At 39.5% G+C, this 19310-nt stretch overlaps 1 protein-coding gene across 1 annotated transcript; it reads right to left on the bottom strand.

Annotated features, from left to right (window-relative positions):
* Positions 1 to 69: 69 nt before the first annotated feature.
* emilin1a (elastin microfibril interfacer 1a) lies at positions 70 to 17634 on the bottom strand. The gene is made up of 9 exons (XM_053613701.1): positions 17428 to 17634; positions 17185 to 17327; positions 9253 to 9372; positions 7093 to 7280; positions 3756 to 5810; positions 2904 to 3020; positions 2794 to 2811; positions 1999 to 2133; positions 70 to 1883 (listed from the first exon to the last, which is right to left on the bottom strand). The coding sequence occupies exons 2-9, from the start codon at positions 17301 to 17303 to the stop codon at positions 1552 to 1554; spliced, it is 3084 nt and encodes a 1027-aa protein (XP_053469676.1). The 5' UTR covers positions 17304 to 17327; positions 17428 to 17634; the 3' UTR covers positions 70 to 1551.
* Positions 17635 to 19310: the final 1676 nt, after the last annotated feature.

Raw genomic sequence — 19310 nt, 5'->3', positions numbered from 1 at the left:
CTGTGTATAACCCATCCTTAGCAAATTAGCCTACTGTCCTTCACTATAATATTATTGACTCCCAGCATCCAAGACTTCACATATATTTATTTTAGAAAATGAGGACACACACACACACATACTCACACAAAACAATAAATGTCTATAAAGGTGTATTTTTTTCCAAAAAGTTTTTTTTTTTTTTTTAAGTTGGAAATGGTAACATACACAAAAAAAGCAAAAACAACAACAACAAAAAAGCATTTTCAAAGATTATCTTCAGACAACTGTGTGAAAAAATAATTGCTTAGAATGTATTTGATGCACATTAATACTGTATATAAACTATGGGCATTTAGAGTATTAAACAAAATATATGTGGCACATACATAATGATTCAAACTGATGAAAGTTCAATGGTCAAATAGCAAGGAACTAGCAATAACTTGAAAAATTATTCTTTAATAAAAGAAGTCCAGTGGCTTTAAAGGGTCTGGTTTCTTTTCTTGTATTTTGGGATCAAGAGATCAGTGTTTGTTCTCACAACAGTCAAGTTGAAAAGTACAATCCCTTGCATTAAGGTTTCCACTGGTCTCAGATCCACTGTTCCACCAAGATGCTCCTTATTTTCCTCTCATGAACTCATTAAAACAATGTGAACTTCAAAGCCGCAGTATATGTAAGCTATTTATCTTGTTTGTATTGTAAAAGTTCATTGCTGAGGAAACCAACAGTATCACACTGACAATTCTGTGGTTTACAAAAGCATGCTTTCTCATAGCTTCTGCCATTTATGATCTGAAATGTCTGGTTCAAAGTTGTTTTTTTTTGTTGTTTTTGCTCATTGAACTGCAGTCACACGGAAGTGAATTCTTTCACCCCAAATATGGAATTTTGAAGGCATAAAATAATTATGACTGCTTTATTATGGCCATTTCAGGAAAAATTTAGCCTTGAGCAAACACACACTGCTTTGTTCACCCTCTCTCTCTCTCTCTCTCTCTCTCTCTCTCTCTTTGCTAATTCAATTTAAACTCCAACGTGCATGTCTACAAACATTTTTTTTAAAAGAAAGAAAGAAAGAAAGAAAGAAAATGTAACCGCAGTGGTTTGGGGGTGTTGTACAGATGCCACAACTGGATGTTGAGTGTCAAGAAAAGAGAGCTTCCTGGTTAAAATTTCCAGATGAAGCCACTGAGGCAGTACAAACTTCTTTTTGTGTAAAGACCTTGTTAACACTGTGATAAATTTTACTGAAACAGAAATGTTAGTCAAAATGCACAGTCTAAAGTGGATAAGGCCAGGTTTTCATTTCACTGCAAGTTATATCCTGTGTATAAATGTGTATGTGACAAATAAAATCTTGAATCTTGATCTGAAAAGAAAAAAAAAAACACTCTCCTACACCAAGTATTAACAGGTGGCACAACAAATATGATTTTAAGAAATAACGCATATTGCGTCACCCAACAGTGCTGCAGCCACTTGGCAATGTAAATTATTTTTCAAAAGTACTTCATCATCAAGTCTGCACATCTCCGGTTTTCCTTTTCTAAGTAGAACATTTCACTCTTATAACACAGCGTCCACATTGTCATACAGCAGCATCCCAGAGAACATGGTAAGAGGTTCGACGGAATCAGCCAGTTTCCCTGTGACCAGGTCAATGCACACTGTGTCTCCCTCCTCTAGGGGAAGTATGATGTTGAAAATGACCAGAGATCCTGGAGCGTTTCTTGTTTCAGCCAAAGGTTTCTCCAAACCCTCTGGCTGGTATCCAGTTGAGTCTCCACGCACAATACCGTAGTCAGACTTGGACAACACTGCCTCTATCTTCATGTTCTTCTGACCAGTCAGGACTGCACTGAAGAAATAACGTCCACTCACCGGTGCTGTGAATATGCCTGTTAAAATATCCGCATATATCATTCATAAATGACATCATTTAATCAGTTACAGTTAAGCCTATTTAAAGTCAAATGGTTGACTCCTAAAATCATTAACAACATGCGTGCATACCTGTGTGCGGACTGTATGACATCCCTTCGTTGACAAAGACCTCGTTGAAGACAATGGTGCCTGAACTAACTTGTGGTTTTGTAAGAGCTGCTGAAAAGGACAGCCGTGGTACTTTTGCATCATCTCCTGGAGGACCTGTTGGGTGAAAATGGCACATTCGTTATAAAGAGGACTGTCATGCCAGTGTCCCTGGCAGTGTATTTAGCCTCACTTGAGTACTATGAATATGTTTACATGCACATCAAATTCCATTTAAGGTCTGTATTCGGGTTGCAGCCATATTCCAAATATGATGTTTATATGCGTACAGGCATCAGAATATTCCTGTATACATGGTTGTTGTAATTATGCCTGAGTTGCCATTCCTAAATGCCTAGCCTACAGCTAAGCATCCGTTAGCACCCACAATTCCTTGCGGACTGAGCATGCGCATGTATCTCCTTTCAGTGGATTTTCTGAATAAGGTGTTTACATTCAACAAATTTCCGATTAAAGCAGGCATATTCCAGGGGTGGGAATCAGAATTTGGGGAATATTGTCTTAATCATGACACAATACTAATCAGAATATTGCCCAAATTCCGATTAATATCGGAATATTGATGTGCATGTAAACATAGTCTATGGCCCATTTCCAATACGTCTGCTTGTTAACCAGTATATTTATATTTCCTGGTTTGCACTGTGAGGTAGTGAATTCTTTTAGAGCATTTTCTTTGTTCCTTGTAAGTTTTCATTAAGCACTTCATCTGTGTGTCTGAGCAGGGTAATGTGTCATAAAGATTAAAACACTAACCTTTTTCACCCCTTGAGCCTGCAAAGCAAAACAAAGACATTTAATGATTTAATTAATTAAAGCTTGTAAAACAGTTATGGAGTTTCTGGTTTCATCAGGGTTTTCTGCACCTGGCTGTCCAATTGGTCCCTCCTTCCCTGGTATGCCCTGGCGACCTTCTCTCCCCGGTGGTCCCATTGGACCTAGTAAACCTTGGTCACCTCTCTCTCCTTGTGGTCCAGGAGGTCCTGGAATAAAACAGACAAACAACTTCTTCCATTAGAAATTCTTTAAATATAATTGTAATTGTTTAAAATTTCCTGCATATCAAAAATGGTAACTGGTTTAAGTACAATATTAATATAATTTTTTTTAAATGGTAAAAACTTGATTTGAGACTGTACAGGATTTGCATCTGTTTTAATATAGTTGTTTAACAATAGTGATTTTTAATAGAAAGAGAAATACTATAGGAATATTAGAATGTCAATAGGGTGGTAAGAAATGCTTTATCTTGGTTCATTTATTTGTTCATTTTAAATAACTAATTAATCCATGTCAGGGTTGTAGATGTATAGCCTATCACAGGGTTCCTCAAACTTCAAACTAAAAATCTTATTATATATTGAGATGACTCATAATTAAGTAGCTGCACAATACGCTATCATTTAATTTTTGATCAGGTTTATGTGTATAAAGGACAGCCAAATTAACTCATTAATGTGAACTTACTATTTGCAAAGTTCTTAAGATTTCTATATATTGTTCATTCATCACAGGTTTCTGTCAGAGGTACTAGTCTACAATGTAACACATACAGAGTACATATATACAGTTATTATACAGTAGGATGCATTAGTATATTTCCAGCTATTATCAGTTAAAGTATTTTGCTTCTTGTGCTCCAGAATGTTTTGTTTATGTATCAAATGTCATAGCCACTATTATCACGATTTGTCTTTTTATTATTTCTCGGTACGTACCAATAAAGTCCTGCTCAGTGAAGGTCTGGAATTCTTTCAGGATGTCCAATAGTGTTGAGTTGAGATTGTTCATCTTGACATGGATATTCTCCAAATTCACACTCTCAATGTTGTGTATGGCCTCTCCCTGAGTAATGATGGTAGTGTTGAGCCCATTAACACAGGTCCAAAGTCCAGAAATATGTTCGCTTATTATATTCTGGATCTGCTGCAGATTCTCTGAAAGTGAGTCCAGTCTGCCACAAACATTCTCCATTTTCAAAAGCCTCTTCTCCAGCCCCTCACTAGCATGTTTGCATTCACTCGTCTCCACCAACAGACTGCTATTGAATTTCTGAATGTCATCGCTAATGTTCTTGAACTGTTCCTGACTATCCTCTATGTGCTCGTCCAGCCCGCCCTGGATCTTGTCGATCTGTGAAAAGATTTTATTCTTTGAAGTATCCAGGTCAGTTATAGTGCTGCCATGTGTCTGAACAGTATGATCTAGTCCCCTCAGGGTGTCATTGATGGAGCTGAAGGTCAGCTTGATTCCTGAGAGCTCACCTTGAATGGACCTGAGTTCCTTTCCCAGTGTGCTAGTTATGATATTCTGACCATTGATGTATTTCTGGTGTTCAGTCGTACTAATATGGTATTGGTCCTGGCATTTCTCCACTTCCTCTTTAAGCTTGCCCACTTCCTCCTGCAAGTTGGAGCAGATCTGAGAGCATTCACTTTCACCAGAGGTCAGTTTTCTGTGCAAGTTGGTGAATTCACCTTGATATTTCTCAAATGTGCTGATGGTTGTGTTTCTCAAGGTTCTGAGTTCATTCTCTATTTCACTGAAAGCAGAACTGCAAGCACGGCAGTTAATCCTTAACATCTCCACTTCTGAGACTGTCTTATTAAAGTTCTCACCATTCTCACCCATCGAAGCCATGATGTCCTGAACGTTATAGCTTAGGTCTGAAATGCGGTCCATCATGGAGTCACCAGACACAGAGAGATCTTTCAGCCTGGTGTCAAACCTCTGGATGTCTTCCTTGTTGGCAATGATTTTCCACTCCAATTTTTTCACAGCATCCTCAATCTTATTTTCTTGGTCTTGTGCTGCACATGTCTCTGCACACAAAACAACTGCTGACGTCAACTTGTTCTCAAAGACAGATGTCTTGTTTTCCAACTTAGTTATGCGATCCTTGTGGTCATAAATGGAATCCTCTACGTCCCTCATGTCGCGTTCAATGTTTGAAATTCTTAAGTTATGATCAGGAATTTGATTAAGGACAGAGGTCCGTATCTTGCTGATTTCTCTTTGCAGTAGCTCCTTCATACTGCTCTCCGTGTGAAAGCATTTTTGCTCAGCTTTCCTCACCGTTCCATTCAGTCGACGCTCCAAGTCTCTCAGGCGGCTGTTCAGCTTCTCCTCTGATACCTTTCCTTGTCCTGTATTCCCAGTGGTTTCTTTTAATTCTTTCTCAATGCGCCCATGTAGGATCTCATATGATTCTGCAGTAGAACTAACCTTCTTTTCAAGTACTCCAACCCGCCTTTCCAGCTCCACACTGGAGTCACAGCAGCTCTGTGAGCGGGCCAGCTCCCTCTGCAAGACCTCCACTGTCTGCCTGTTGTGCTGCTCCATGACACTTACGTGCTTTTCCAATGCACGGATTCTCTCCCTGTCCTCCTGCAGCTGCCGCTGAATGCTCTCTACTCCACTCTGGCAGGAAGAGCAGGACAGTGTGATGCGAAGTTCTAGCTCCTGTAGAATCTCATCCTTCAGCGTGCTGTACTGACCTCCTCTGTCTACATCATTGCCTGCACTATTGCCACCGACCAGATGGTTGTTTATACTGATGAGGGTCCTGTCATGTACTTGCGTCATGTTGTCAAGCAGATCCAGCTTGGTCTGAATGCTGTTAATGGTTTCCCTCATTTCGGGTCGGGCTGCATCAGCAGGCTCGTTTATTCTTTGATTCACTCCCTGTAAGGTGGACTGCATGTCACGGAGTTCTTTAGTCAGACTCTGAATCTTCTCCTCAAGCTGTATGATTTTTTCACTCTCTCCTCTTCCTAAGGAAGGGGAAAAAAGTCACTAAATATGTGAACGCTATTATTTATATTGTGTCATGATTTCTGTGGATTGGTTCTGTATTCCAACAGAATGGAATTGATATGAAACAATGACAATGGGCCATATTCATATTTGCAAAATTAAATGGGAAACAGAGTTACAGTTTGTAGGATTATTATGTTAAAAATAAAAAACAAACCATGAATGTGTCATGAAAGAAAAGCTATAATTTGTTGCTCCTTAGTCTGTAAATCACCCTGACAGCTCTGTAATAGTAACTTGCACTCAACACTGTCAGGGGCTGTAAACACATCATACATACGCCAGCGCCAATATGTAAAATATCATCCAACCTAAGCGGATAGAAGTATGACTAGGTGGTGAATGGAGAGAGAAGGAAAAAAGAGAGAGAGAGAGAGAGAGAGAGAGAGAGAGAATTTAAACAAAGCAACAAACCATGAATGTCCAACACTAAATTCTCGTTGAATGTGTACTACTTGCAACTGTCAGATTAATCCATATGGTGGAGAAAAATGTTATTCATGGTGGAGAAAAGATGCAGAAAAGATGCCAGTCATGATTATGTTAATCGCACAGTTACTACAAGTTTCTCATTTTAACAATATAGGCTCCACCCACATTGATTGGCACCAAGCTTATAAAATAGCACTTGATACAGCACAGCTTATTTTTTACAGGCTGAGCTAGACATGGCCGATGTTTTGTTCCAACAACAGCAGAAAATTAAAAGCATAGGCAGAACTGCAAATGCAAAAATGAGTGAACCAGCCACAAAAAAAGAGTTATCCTTTCATTTTATGTTCATTACATGTTCTGACAGTAAATTGGATGCACAGCTTTAATATGACAATGGGATACTTCTTTAATTGTCTTACTTTTCAAATTAGTATGTGTTAATGGAGCAACTGTCAAGTTCCTTACAAGTGAAATCTTACTTGGCCAGTAAGGGCTTTCTCATTCTGAGATAAAAAAAAAAAAAACAACAACAACAACAAAACAAACAACTAAACCCCTAAAATAGTAGAAGAGTATAAAAGCCAGTTCACCCACTACATACATACCCCAAAACACTGACATTCTATGCTTTCATTTTAAAATCAATCTTTAAATCCTATATACTAAAGTAAAGAGGTAAAAACGTAACATAAACACAAGAAGATATATAGAACCATATATGGAACTAGGTACACTGTTAGAAATAAAGGGTCTATATTATATTATAATACTATATATACATGTTCAGCAGTATAATTTCTTTACCTTCTCCACCCTTCTGTTCATTTTCAACATTAGATCCAGATGTAGAAGATCCACTACTGCTGTTCTGTGAGTCGAGATTGGGGCCATTACTGCAGTCTTCACCTGAGTAACCATTGCAACACTTCCATTCCATCTCTGTCACCATTTTGTACGAAATCTTGTACTTTGGTCTTCTGAATGTCCGATATCTATTGAGTAAGAAAGTTATAGAAAAGTGCTGTTCAGTAAATGTTTGAGTGGCTTAGCAAACATACTGTAAAATATTATAAAAATGCTTATATAAAGCCAGTTGTCATAAGATTAGACATCTTGTACTGTATGTTGCAATGAGCAAAAGAAAAAACCTATAAAACTACTAGAATTCTTAGACCAGTCTGAGAACTGTGAAAATGGTCATAATATTCTAATTAAGATGCATCTCTCCTATCCCTTAGGATCGTTCAACACTACCTCTACTAACTCATTTTATACTTACTAGTAAATTTCGCTTGTTAGGTTACTCAGATACAAACTGACTTTTCAAACAGGAACGCCGTTTAAAAAAACTAACTATAAATGGTTAGTTTAAAAGCTTCAGAAGGACAGATAATCTAGCAACGTACAGGCAGACATTAGAAACTCACCAATTATGCATATATAGGGAATAATGAATAGCTTCAAATACCAGTCAACTTTGGCACAAAACCTTAAAAACGTAAGATGAAGAGGAAGCAAACCTTCAGATCAACAAAGGAATGGCTTGACCAAAACAAGTTCAAGGTTTTGGAATAGCCCAGCCAGAGTCCAGACCTAAATCCAATAAAAAATGTGTGGGATGACCTGAAGAGGGCTGTGTACAGGAGATTGCCAGCCAATCTGACAGAGTTAGAATGATTTTGCAAGGAAACTTAGCTTATTGCTAAGTAAAGATGTGCCAAACTGACTGAGTCTTACCCAAAAATATTGAATGCTGTGATAAAAACTAAAGGGTACTTAATATTAGCTAAATATTAGTTTAGGGGTGTGCACACTTTTGCAACCGGGTTATTGTACATTTTTTTATTTTTCATGTTTTCCCCTAAAATGATTCTAATTGTTTTTAACTTTAATTAATAGCTTAAAATTTCACAATGAAGGTAGAAAAGGTTCATACATCACAAAAACCATTTTAACAGGGGTGTGTAGACTTTTTAGATCCACTGTAAATAGGGTTAGGAATACATGACAGATTTTCTTAATATAAATAAAGGAAACATATTTTTTAGATATTATGTTTTAATTAGAAGAGATTAGAATCATATTTTCATATTGAATGCGTTTTTAATTTCTATCTTCAAATTTAAATGGATGGAGGCACCACTCCAATCCTTTAGAAAGTTCATTATATGTTTATAAGCCCTCAGAGGGATGCCATCCATGATGCTGTAGCACACTACAGTGGTTTTAAAAATGGGTCAGATTTGACCCTGAACACTTTGCTTTCTTTTTTTTTCTTGAGCTCTATAGTCTGTTTTTTCTTCTAACTTCCTCTCAGTAAAGATACTAAAGATTATGTAAACCACAGCAACTCAGTAAAACTTATTCCATGATTAATAGAGATATGGATTTAAACACTAATTAATTTTAAATGCTTCAGTACATGGTCCATTCGATGCTGCTGAATACAGACGAGTGGAAACACTTCAGAAATGCTTTCAATGAGAACCCACTTCACTGAGAAGGTTCATTTTTTTCCCTTGCACTTTTCAAAACAAAGTTACACCCATGTCTAATTTTTTTTATTCCTACAGAACATGGGATGTCTCCTTTGCTTTTTATCTTCTGAGACTTTCTTGCTGATTCGTTCTGTACATTCTGGTTCATTCAACACTACCTCCTAGTGGACATGCCCATGTTCTGTTCAAGTATGAAGACTTCACCCTGTGTGGGCATCAGAGCACGGCACACTGGTGTGCTCCATTATCAGCCCAGAACAAAAAATCTCTCAAATGCAACTATGAAATGTAAACAATGTAAGAAATGAACTTGATCAGGTCAATACTGAATACACAATTTAAATATGTGCAATTTATGTTTGTGTGTTAAGTCATTGCTTTATGAGGACATTGACCTGACCATGAGAGAGGCATAATAGTCAGTGGGGACAAGCTCCATATTTCTAACAAACAGAGCAATACTTACACCACAACCTGCGAGCACTGGCCCCAACCACATGGCTGGTAATCAGGCTTGACGTAGGTCTCCACTCCATCCTCCATAACACAGCTAACAGATTTCATAACCACATAGGCACACCAATTCCTGTTGAAAGACACGGCACAAATAGAGAAATGCATCAAGTAACTGTTATTGTTGAATATATGCACAGATACTGTACACACCCACCAACACAACAACATCCTGTTCCTTTCGTCTATTCCCCAACTCTGATGAGAGATGGCTGGCATAAAGGTCAGAGCAGCCATTTTGTGTTTTTTCCCAGAGAACACACACAGCAAGCCGATGCAAAGATCACCCCCAGGGGTGAGCTTGAGCCCCTGCCCTTTATCCCTCAGACAGGACAAGTGCCTCTTGGTCAACATGTATAATAATTATTATAGTTAATACGGCAAAGAAGCACGCCTGGAGTGAAGTCATGAAAGTTGCAACAAGGGTCTCGGCTTGGCCGTGCCATTATCCAAGATCTGCTTCACTGAGGAACAACTGTTATACATAATAGTTAGTGGATTATGTTTGGTCCATCACTCTTGTGATCTTTTCACTCCTACTGCATCCCCTACTATGGTGTGTGGTGTGGAGAGGGGTTTGGGCTACAGGGGAAAAAAAAAAGAATGACTGTCTGTAGGGTTTTCAGGGAATCTGTTTACAAAAAGTCCCTTCAACGATGAACTAGATGAAACTTTGGGTGTAAGTGCTGGTGCCACTTGAGAGAGGAAGTGTTGATCTGCTAAGTGATGAAGAATGAGGTAAGGCTATAATGCTGTGAGAGAACTAATGAAGTTTTAAAATCAAAGGGAAGTCACAACATAGTTTATTGATTTGATTTAGTTCATTACTGTTTACTGCTCTTTACATACACCTGCTCGTTTACGCAGTCATCTAATCAGCCAATCATGTGGTAGCAGTACAAATGCAAAAAATCATGCCATTACAGGTCAAGAGCTTCAGCTAGTGTTCACATCAAACATCAGAATGGTTTGAGTGATTCAGCCACCGCTGTGAGTGACAGCTTTGTGGGCAGAAATGCCTTGTTGATGAGAGAGGTCAGAGGGGAATGACCAGACTGGTTCGAGCTGACAGGAAAGGCAACGGTCAAACAAATAAATAACTACACGTTACAGTACAAGCATGGTGAGCAGAAAAGCATCTCAGACCAGACGACATGTCACACCTTGAGGCTGAACACCGTGTGTGTGTGTGTGTGTGTGTGTGTGTGTGTGTGTGTGTGTGTGTGTGTGTGTGTACAGCTGGTATAGGGTGTGGTGGAATGGTAATGGTGCTATTAATTTTTCCCCCTGAGCCCCTGCCCACCAAAATATCTGTTCTCAGCATGACGCACAAAGATCCATAAATATCTTTTCTATCACTCATTGTCCTCCCTTTCCCCTCAACAATGACTAAGCACAGGTTACTCTTACTCCAGCAGCAAATCTCTCTCTGGTGACCACACAGGAATAACATTTTCACACAGTCATAGTTTTGGGTTTGCCAACAAATGTTTGCAGTTATCATCAAATTTATTTGTGGTTCAGGTAGCCACACATCCTGTTTAAGCACTACACTTTCTCAGCTATTTTAACCTACCGTTTACCCTACATCAAACATTTTAATGTTTGATTGATCAAATAAGCACTGTGCGAAGGTAAACTATGATTAATTACCTTTGTTATAGTTTTCAACATCAGCCATTTGCTTGCTAGAGTGGTTCCTTGCTAAAGCTTAGTCTAAGAAACCATTATGTCTGTGTCGCCCCAAGGGAAATCAGACCGAGTGGGACGACAGTCAATCGCAGGGCACCATGCACACACACACACACACACACACACACACACACATAGGGGCCATTTATCCTAGCCCATACAGCAGGCAACACCTGTCAGCATACTGCTTTTATACACAAGCAAATGACATCTTATGACAAAACCTGGCCACACCAACACAATACTGCAAATGTTAAATTAGTGATGGACAGCAGTATATTGAATTCACACACTTTTGTGCCAAAAAAAGAAGCATAGTCATGGGCTAACTAAACCACATAAACAGCTACTTAAGAGCTACATACTATGTGATCTGTTAATTTACCATAAAGCTCTTTGTGATTAGTCTTCAATACATAGTCTTCAAAGGCCTGTCAAAAGTTTTATTTTCCCATTTGTTTTGTTTAGAAGAAAGCTAAGGTCTAGAGGTCAGCAAAAGGCATACAGGTCAGACTTAAGACCTCTTTGATGGTCTCTTGTCCGGTTCTGCCTCTCCCACCCTACTGAGCAAGACAGTGGCAGCCTCTTTGAAAGACAAAATCAGGCCAGTGCCCCTGCTCTTTAGGGCCATCAATGCATGGAACTCACCATTGAAATCACCCTTGAAATGAAGCCTGTTACAAAGCAGCTTAGGCTTTGTGTAGGGGCTACTGGTTTGGAGTCAGCTTTCTTCTTTACTCCATAGTAAAAAATATCTGTCAATTAAGCACAAGATCTCATCCAAAATCAGCACTCATATTCTGAGCTACTTTGTCAATCCAGGTCTACATTTGGACAAATTTGCAGAACAGTTCTATCTCAGTTGGGTCTTCACATCCAAAATCAGAGGTTACTCAATTTTTATAAACTATAACATCATGAAGGTTATTCAGTTGTTATAAAACATAAAAATATAATCAGTGGTTAAAAGGGAGAGAATAAGTGAAAGCACTGAGGATCTTTTGCGAGATCTTGCAATATTACAGAAGCAATTCATTAGCTATGAAACAGCTGTGGACACCTCTTTGGAGGAGCTGATAAAAAACTCTCTCCTAGCAGTGGGACACCTAAGTCAGTACAAGAGACAGCTCTTCACCAGTTACAGTTACATTTACATAGAGCTTTTCTAGACACTCAAAGCGCTTTACATAGTATGGGGGGGTATCCTCAACAACCACCTGGATAATGTGACGGCAGCCATAGTGTGTCAGAACGCCCACCACACACCAGCTATTAGTGGAGAGGAGAGAGTGATGTAGCTAATTCAGAGATGGGGATTGTTAGGGGGCCATGATAGAGAAGGGCCAATTGAGGAATTTTTGCCAGGACACCAGGGGGACCCAAGGGGGGTGTGGAGTCCACAGATTGAAACAACCAGCAGGAACTGAGGGCAAATGGTTCTGAGACATTGAAGCAAGCTGGTCTATCACACAATATTGTGAATGTCAGATACATCAATCACAGGGGTGGCACAAGGTCAGATGGCACTCTCTGTCACCAAGAGCCATCTTCACTGACAACAACTCATGGGACAGCACAATTGGGGAGCAGACATGTCAATGTCAATGCAACACATATGGACTGGAGAATATGGGACCACCTCTACCAACTCTACCACTGTTTCTGCAGAATACAAAGAATACAGTAATTAGGCCACAGAGTCGTGTGATCACAAAATGGCAGGTTTCACTAGTACCTGGACTGCTAAGGTATATCTGTTGTCCCCAATTAACAGAGAGGTCCACTGACTTCACAGAGTCAATGTCCTATATGTGCCTTCTAGTTCTATGTGTATAAAACTGCAGCTTAGAGTACACATCTTAAAGAGATACTAAATTGTTCATGAAATCATAATGTGTGCACAGATATAGGCTATTTTATCACATTTTATTTTAATTTGCTATGTTGAATTCTTGACTTAATAAAATAAGCCCAGTGTTTTTAATAATTTGATGCATTGTGCTTTAAAGAAAAAATCAGCTCATAAAGCTCATAAAGCCGAACAGGAAAACTCATCTACTACTGCCTCTTTGCGTTTATACTCACACTCTTACAAACTATTCCAACTTAAACTTTCCGACTTGTAGATTTATCAGTTTATAGTATTTTCTACTTGTAGTGTTTTTTAAATAAAGATTGAAAGAGTCGTCGGAGGCTTTGTGGTGGTGACAGTGAAGTCATGTGACCGTGGTGTAGTTCATTTATAGCCTAACTTTAGCTTTTTATTTTTGCCGATTGTATTTAGGCTTCAAAATTGCCATACAGTGGCACTGGATTTAATATTGCTCCTCACTCCTGACGTACATGCTTAACTGAACTCTGAATATGGCCAAATGAAACAATTCTTAAGTTTCATAATGATGCTTTCCTGTCATACTCCTCCCCACAGTATTAATGTATTTTTAGTCAAGACCACTTCTGAGAAAGAAGATTTCTTCACAAAGTTTCTACGTTGCCAGTGCTTTACCATCAAATGAATTCTTCACTAGACGTTCAGGATTGGTCAGGTTTAAAACTATGTAAGTGTTTTTACATGGTTTTAAACTCCCTGCTCCTAACAAACATCATTCAACTTTTAACAAACCCTTAAAGGGGGCCAGAGACTGTATAGAGTAATAGAGAGAATTTGGAAACCACTGGACTACTAAGTGTCAGACCGCCAGATGTCTGATTGTCTACCGCTACAGACTAGAGATTGTCTAAACTCTGTGACTGGCACACAACCCAGTGATAAACCTAACCTCTTGCCAGATGTTCTTTCTGCCAAAGAAGACAGTTGCATTGTATTCAAATGTAGTTATAGGATTAAAGAGTTGGTTTTACACATGCTTCTACCACGCATGGTGAATTAGCAAAATATGAACACAGTACATCCACTGGAAACACAAACCCAGGCCCAAGCACTTAAAATGCCAAAGGAGAGAGGAAGGAATTAAGAGCTACTGATATTGCTAGCCATGTAATATTTCACACATCTGTTCAAATAAAATGGAGATCCAACAAGCACTCTGAAGTGGCATTCTTTCTCAAAAAGAACAGTACATCTCTGCTCGTGGGTGCAGCTAAGGACTCTGACAGTAATCCCACTGAATACTGTGCTCTTTCAGACAACAAAAGCCAAAAAAGGCCAGGTTTTACAAATTGCTCTGTCATGTTGATGGAGACGCTGATAACTTTAATGCTTTTGCTACAGATTTCAAATGTGCTCATTTATGGTCAAGGTTGGGTGGTATTTACAACTGATTACTGAATACACTGCCAGTGTTGTTTACTTAGTGAGATTTGGTGACTTTTTAAACCACTCAAGTGATTATTGAGTAGACATTGTGTGTGACTGTTACACACTAGATATGGCTCTCCAGATCACAGCCGCTTCCACTGCTTCATTTTGTCTACATTCTTGATAGAAATAATGACATTTTGAAATCTAGCTCGCTCTTAAACTTTTGTTTATTGTACGTAAATGTATCTTGATTAACTGAATTGAGGACAAACCACCTACAACTAACCTCTGGGACAAGGAAATTATATAAAAAAAAAATCTTTCCCCTTGAGTGTCTGAGTGCTAGAATTAAAGGTAATGATTCAACCAAAGTTTGATCATATTTGGTCTCCCTTCCTTTCCAGTCTCCCCTTTCATGTCTAGTCAGTTCCATAAGTATTTGGATAGTGACACAATTTTTGTAATTTGGCTTCTGTACACCACCATAATGGATTTGAAATGACTGAAGTGTAGACGTTCAGCTTTAAGTCAAGGGGTTTAACAAAAATATTGCATTAAGATATTGCATTTAGGAATTACAGCCATTTTTTTTACAGAGCCCCTCCATTTAAACTGGCTCAAAAGTAATTGGACAATTGACTGATAAGCCATTTCATGGTCAAGTGTGGCTTGTTTCCTCATTATTTTATGACAAATTAAGGAGATAAAAGCTCTAGAGTTGATTCCAAGTGTTGACTGCATTTGGTAGCTGTACATGGGAACTCTCAATATGAAGCCCATCGCGGTTTTGATGCAAGTGAGAGAGACCATTATTAGGCTGAAAAAAAAACAAAACAGACCTATCAGAGAGATAGCAGAAACTTTAGGAGTGGCCAAGTCAACAATTTTGGTACATTCTTAAAAAGAAGGAATGCACTGGTGCGCTCAGCAACACCAAAAGGCCTGGAAGTCCACGGAAGACAACTAAAGTGGATGATCGTACAAATTCTTTCCTTGTTGAAGAAAAACCACTTCACAACATCTCGCCAAGTCAAAAACACTCTGGAGGAGGGAGGTGTATCATTGTCAAAGTCTACAATCAAGAGACACCTTCATGAATGTAAATACAGACAGTTTACCTCAAGATGCAAGCCGCTGGAAACACTCAAAAGCAGAAAGTCCAGATTAGACCTCTAAAACCTCTTTTTTTTTTTAAATCCTGACCAGTTCTGACATGGACATGTATGGCTGCCAATGGAACTGGGTTACTGGTGTTTATTGATGATGTGCCTGCTGATAGAAGGAGCAAGATGAATTCTGAAAGTATAGAGCTATACTTTCTGCTCAGATTCAGACAAATACTGCAAAACATATAGGATGGGGCCTCACAGTACAGACGGTCAATGACCCAAAACTTACCGCAAAAGCAACCCAAGATCTACTTAACGCAAAGAAATTGTTGTTATGATTGTTATGTTACCTTATTAACAAAATTTTAAAAAATTGATATGGTATCTTCCAAATGCATAGTTTATATATATATATATATATATATATATATATATATATATATATATATATATATATATATTCTATTTAATTCTTTAATCCTGATCAAGTTATCACTGAATATTAAAAATAATCGATGACGCCAACTTCCTGCTACGTTCTAAACATGCATTAGTTACTTTCCTCTAAAAGGAGTTAGTAGCAACAGTTAGCAACACTGTTAGTAACATATTTTGTCAAAGTACATCTTTTGTTTTAAAATATGCACTCACATTCTTTCATATCGCCATAACTTATTAAAACTCTGTGTTACCATGTTGTGAATTTCAATTGTTTCAAGAGAGTATATACTTATAAAGCTTCCTTCCACTCTGGCAATGGCCCATAATCTGCCCAGTAAATATCATGGGTGTTTTGTAACGAGTGGAGATTGAGGCACACAGGCACAAAACCTGGGTCAGGAAAATCTGCCTACAAGTCACACTGCCTATTCAATCATTAGAGAAGGAAAAATCCATCCATCCATCTTCTACCGCTTACTCCTTTTCAGGGTCACGGGGAACCTGCAGCCTATCCCAGGGAGCATGGGGCACAAGGCGGGGTACACCCTGGACAGGGTGCCAGTCCATCGCAGGGCACAATCACATACACACTCACACACCCATTCATACACTACGGACACTTTGGACACGCCAATCAGCCTACCATGCATGTCTTTGGACTTGGGGAGGAAACCGGAGCACCCGGAGGAAACCCCCGCAGCACGGGGAGAACATGCAAACTCCGTACACACATGGCCCCGGCGGGACTCGAACCCCAGACCCTGGAGGGGTGAGGCGAACGTGAGAGAAGGAATAATAAATTCTGTAAATGAATTCTGTCCATGTGCATCTGACTTTTTTCAGTAAACTGAAGTAATATTTAATTACAGTCACAGTGCCTAGTAATGATAATGGGTCTTTATTAATCACATCTACATTACAGCATAGTGAAATTCTTTTCTTCGCATACCCCAGCATGTCAGGAAGTTGGGGTCAGAGCGCAGGGTCAGCCATGATACAGTGCCCCTGGAGCAGAGAGGGTCAAGGGCCTTGCTCAAGAGCCCAACAGTGACAGGGGCTTGGGGGCTTGAACCCCTGACCTTCCGATCAGTAACCCAGAGCCTTAAACACTAAGCTACCACTGCCCCCTTATGTAAATTATGTAAACATAATAATTATTATTATTATAAACTGCACACCAGTTCTCATCAGATTTTTAGCAGTGCTGAAGTGGTTGTCATATAGGCTACAGTATAGGTTCCTTATACTGTATGAGACGTAGTTATTTATAACTCAGACCATACACAGTGCACGTTAACATACAGAGATTGGAGTGTGTCCCACTTGAGCAGTATTCCCTCTATACAGTGTGTATGCTCAGTTTGGGTGTAGGTCTCCTCACCTGTGTCTGCTGACGGCGCGCGCGTGCTGAGTGCGTGTTGGTGGTGTGTAAGATCCCGCTGCCCAATCACATCTGTTCAACAGCAGTGCAACAAAACACAGGAGAAAACTGCGCGCCATGATTTACAGAATAAAGGATCAGATCTAAACAGAGTTACATTCGATTCAGTATGCAGGTACACCCCCTAAAAACAACAACAAAAACAGCTCAAGGTATATATAAAAAAAAGTCCGCGTTACGCACAGGACCGCAAAGTTCTAATCCGATCTCTCTCTCTGTTCCTTTGAAAAGTCTCATAACCTCTGGTTTAAGTTGATTTCCGTCATTCTGTAAGAAGCTCGCGAGCCAAAGCTGAGGATCCGTTCAGTGTCCACATGATGATCCACTCTGAGAAGCGTCATGAGGAAATACAACTACTGCTGAGTGTTCAGGGGCGCACAGAATACTGCTCTCTCTCTCTCTCTCTCTCTCTCTCTCTCTCACTCTCTCACCCACCTCTCTCTCTCTCTCTCTCTCACACACACACACACACACACCCATCTCTTTCTCTCACCCACCTCTCTCTCTCACACACACATCCACCTCTCTCTCACACACCCATCTCTTTCTCTCACCCACCTCACTCTCTCACTCTCTCTCTCTATCTCTCTCTCCCTCTCTCACCCATCTCTTCTCTCACCCACCTCACTCTCTCACTCTCTCTCTCTCTCTCTCTCACACACACACACACACACACACCCATCTCTCTCACCCTCTGTCTCTCTCTCCCCCCTCTCAAACAAGTCATATACAGACAGGTGATAAGTATAAAATATTTGAGTGAATTTTTGGGCCACCACAAGCCTCTAGAACAGCTTCAATGAACCTTGGCACTTATTCTACAAATCTCTGGAACTGCACTTAAAGGTGCATTAGGTTTGTCCAGATTAGGTCTTTACCAGTTAAGTAGGTAGAGCTGAATGTTGGTAGAGCTGAATAAGATTTGAAGTTCAACTAGTGTTAGCATTAGCAAGGACTGTCATGACATCACTTTCGAGCACACAATATAACAATATAAACACACAAAATCGGGCTCATAATGACTTGTGAGAATGGTAATAAGCAGTATTAGCATGTTAGCAGAGCGTGGAGTGAAGAAGTGTGGCTGACAGGTTCGCCATGTAAACACAAACACACATTCCGGCCCAGAACGCAGTTTTGGTCTCAGTCTCTCCTGAGGTCACGGGCAGAGTCATCCTAGAAGAGAGCACTCCTGTACTAGGATAAAGGATAAAGGTGATCAGCCAGAATAACTTTACATTGATTTTGGAATGACTTTCACCTCTAAGAGGAAAAGTAGACCCAAGCCAATGACAATCAGACATGTCTTTGGACTGAGGGAGGAAACCAGGAGGAAAACCCCGAAGCACGTGGAGAACATGCAAACTCCATGCACACAGAGGCAGTATTCGAACCCCCAACCCCGGAGGCAGGAAAAAGTATTTTTAAAAAGCATAAAAAGAAGGGAATCAAGCAACTATGTCTCAGTGTTAATGTGTCCCAAACAGATCCTTTAACATCCCTGCGGGAGACATTTGTTGACACAGCAGGCGTTTTAGTACTTATATACATTATTTATATTCCAGAACTGATAGATCATGGTCTGCGTAAGCCAGTTCTCTCTACTCACTTGGCATCTCCGTTGCAAGAGTGTGACCAAAAATAGTTTCTAAAAATCCAGTGGGATCTAGCAGTTAATCCGAGAGGTATTTGGAATTCTGGGAGAAAAAGTCAGGCCACTGGCTTTGGATGAAAATCTAGTTGGATGGGTTTAGGATTAGCAGCTAAGCAAAGTTGACGATGGATTATTATTTTTTTTTTTTTAAAGTGTGGAATTTGTGTATCCTCCTTCAGTGCTTTCATAGCGAACACAACTTGACCTCAAAAGACAGGCATTTATTTAACTTGAAAATACAATCTCTTTAATCATTTGATAACAGAAATATCATATTTGTTTGCATCGAGTGTGTTATTCATTCATGTGTTTCTGTCAGCATCTCAGGCTCAGATAAATATTTTGTTTTTCAAATCCAAACCATAAATATCACCACTGTACAATATATTTATTATAGCATTACCACAGTGAG

The sequence above is a fragment of the Ictalurus furcatus genome, chromosome 25 (assembly GCF_023375685.1).
Source record: "Ictalurus furcatus strain D&B chromosome 25, Billie_1.0, whole genome shotgun sequence".
NCBI lineage: Eukaryota > Metazoa > Chordata > Actinopteri > Siluriformes > Ictaluridae > Ictalurus > Ictalurus furcatus.
This window is presented reverse-complemented; position numbering and strand designations above follow the sequence as displayed.

What these genes read in the sequence shown, in the direction of transcription:
- emilin1a (XM_053613701.1), bottom strand. Translation starts at nt 17,303, where the DNA reads ATGGCGCGCAGTTTTCTCCTGTGTTTTGTTGCACTGCTGTTGAACAGA. An exon ending in CGCGCCGTCAGCAGACACAG is followed by an intron (nt 9,373 to 17,184) that starts GTGAGGAGACCT and finishes GTCTTTCAACAG; the next exon opens with GAATTGGTGTGCCTATGTGG. An exon ending in TGAACAGAAGGGTGGAGAAG is followed by an intron (nt 5,811 to 7,092) that starts GTAAAGAAATTA and finishes CCCCTTCCTTAG; the next exon opens with GAAGAGGAGAGAGTGAAAAA.